This window comes from Mangifera indica, unplaced genomic scaffold, assembly GCF_011075055.1.
Source record: "Mangifera indica cultivar Alphonso unplaced genomic scaffold, CATAS_Mindica_2.1 Un_0026, whole genome shotgun sequence".
NCBI lineage: Eukaryota > Viridiplantae > Streptophyta > Magnoliopsida > Sapindales > Anacardiaceae > Mangifera > Mangifera indica.
Window position 1 is genome coordinate 1 of NW_025401118.1, and position 2,714 is coordinate 2,714.

The 2,714-nt window shown below is 37.9% G+C and overlaps 1 protein-coding gene across 1 annotated transcript; it reads right to left on the minus strand.

Moving 5' to 3' along the window:
- Positions 1-1,600: 1,600 nt before the first annotated feature.
- LOC123206160 (ethylene-responsive transcription factor 4-like) lies at positions 1,601-2,490 on the minus strand. Its single transcript, XM_044623289.1, has one exon. The coding sequence runs from the start codon at positions 2,436-2,438 to the stop codon at positions 1,800-1,802; it is 639 nt and encodes a 212-aa protein (XP_044479224.1). The 5' UTR covers positions 2,439-2,490; the 3' UTR covers positions 1,601-1,799.
- Positions 2,491-2,714: the final 224 nt, after the last annotated feature.

Sequence of the window (2,714 nt, forward strand, 5' to 3'; positions counted from 1 at the left end):
TAAAAGTGTGTATAAAAAAGAAGTGTAACCATTTAAAGTTGCCCAAATCTATATTTTGACTAATAATTTTGTATAAAATTTATACATAAATAATGATGTGTTATTATATAAATAAATAATAAAAAATTAAAAAATAAAATTATACTTTAATATAATAATATATATTTATTTTATATAAAATTATACATAAAAATTGAACACATAATTTTATGGTAATTTAAAAGCTTCAACCACCGAACATCCTCACATGCAAAGGGGAAGCTAGCCAAGGAAAAAAAAGAAAAAGAAAACCTAAGCTCGTATTAGGATAACTTTATTCCTAAGTAGAGTGAAAAATAAATCTGCGGCGGTCAAACATTTAGCTTGATCACACTTTTAACAGACAGGTCGGTAACCTGACAGCCCAACAAACTACGGCTTTTATGCGGGTCAAACTCACCACCCCACCTCACCAACATTTTAATTTAACTTATGCCTCCACGTGTCGACTAACTAATGCTTGTCGCTTTCTCTCTTGCCAACGCGCCGGCTTAAATAGCTCCATCATCTTGGCATGTGTCATCATCTGAAGCAAAGCTTCCCCGTGTCGTCCGTACATATGCCCACGTGAACTCGTGAGGTGGACGAATCTATATTGGTGGATTTTACGACTACAGGATGCTGGGACGGCGCCTTCAGTTGTCAGATCCCTTCACACGTGGAGGGATTTTTTATTTTAATATTTATTTAATTATTTGGTCTTAGGTTACTTTTTTTATAGCCCAGCGTCTTTTAAGGATTTTCCTTTTTGGCACCTTTTTAAAAGCTTCTCCTAATAAACAAAGTAATTAGTTGAAAAAATTGGAACCAAATTTGAAATAGTAAAAAAATTGTCTTAATCAGACGGTAGAGGTTCACGTGATGAGAATTCAAATCAAACATGTGTGATGTACCTCGTCAACACGGAAAATTACTCCAACTTGGCCCCCACTCCTTAGCTGCTTGCCCTCTAATCCGTTCTCACAAGTTACACAGTCGGTGCCGCCTCTTTATAAAAATAACTAAATTAAAATAAATCCTATATATGCACAAACAGTCACTCCTCTACGCAGACCCACATGATAAGGATGTAATTTCAACCGATTGATGTTAAGATCCTAGAGACGCATGAGGGGTAGACAGATCTGACTGTGAATCACGACGAGATTGAGCGTGGGCCCGCTGTGGTTTCTCATGGTGGAGGCTGCTCCTTTTCCCTGCTGGGTTCGTATGTGGATAGGTTTATTTTTTATTTTTATAATGATAAATAAGTGGTGACGTGTTATATATCCGTATAAATACAAAATAACAGTCTAATATATTATATTAAATTTAAACTAAATTAATTTAAACTCAAAAATTGATTCAAATTAATAAATTTAATTTATATCTCTATTTGACCCATAAATTTACATCAAACTCAATCAAAATTTTTAATTCGAGTCATTATTAATGTTGGCTTACTAAATTTGAGATTAAAAAATGTTTAAATTCCATTTGTATTTATCCCTATTGCCAGATTTAGAAACCGTAGAAACAAAATAAATATATAAAAATAAAAATGATAAAAACGACGCCGCAATGAAGCATCATCACCCAACAAAATATTCTCTCGATTTTCATTTATAGAAATATCAAAACAGATGATATAGTTTCTCAGTTGCAAAAATACGACCATGGATCCGACTTAACGTACTAAAGTTACTGTATATACATATATATTCTTCTCCTTCTTCATCCATACATGTCAGTTTTTAAATTACTAAACAACCCAGCAAAAGTCATGCAACTTCAGGCGGGGGAGGGAGGTTAAGATCGAGGTTTAGATTCATCAATGTCTTCTCTGAACCGTGCTGATGATCGTAATCGGCAACGCCGGATGATGAATCTGAGTCAAAATGGGCGGAGCGGAGTGTACGGTCGAACCTGCACGAGTCGCGTGAGAACACGTCGAAGACCAAAACCGGACGTCCAACCGCGACGGGGTTGCACGGCACGCCGACACTCATTCGGTTGAATTCTACCGCCTGCGTCGACATTTGAGAAGGCAGAGGGGGAGAGGACGACTTCACGGCGCTGCTCTGGCTAGGGCTGCGCGTGAAGGCGGTCTCGATTGTGTGGGGAAAATTGGTTTTGGCCTTGGCGCCACGGAACTCACGCGCGGCCGCGTCGTAGGCACGCGCTGCCTCCACAGCAGTGTCGAATGTGCCGAGCCAGACGCGGGTTTTCTTCCCTGGATCGCGGATTTCGGCGGCGTAACGACCCCATGGACGCTTTCTCACACCTCTGTATCGAATCTCCATGGAGTTCGATCTCAAATTCGAATTAGTATTCTTGCCAAACCTTTCTCTCGGTGCTACAACCGTCATTCTTGGAAGGAAGAACAATACCAGAGAAGTTAACTCTTGGAGAAGAGACATAGGCTGTGGCTGCTTTTATAGAGAACGAGATAGAGAGATTAACCGACGTCGTTTTGAAGGAGTCAAAACAAGGGACGTAGCTTCTCTTGCGCGAACTGAGTTCAATTGAATCATGTTGATTAATAAGATTATGCCACGTTTCAGTTTTAATGATGTTATTTTTTTAATTCAAATGATTGGTCAAACTTTCATAATTAAAATAAAATTAACTTCTCCTTGATTTACCGTAGATTTAGTAGATATATTTTTATATACATATATATATATATATATATG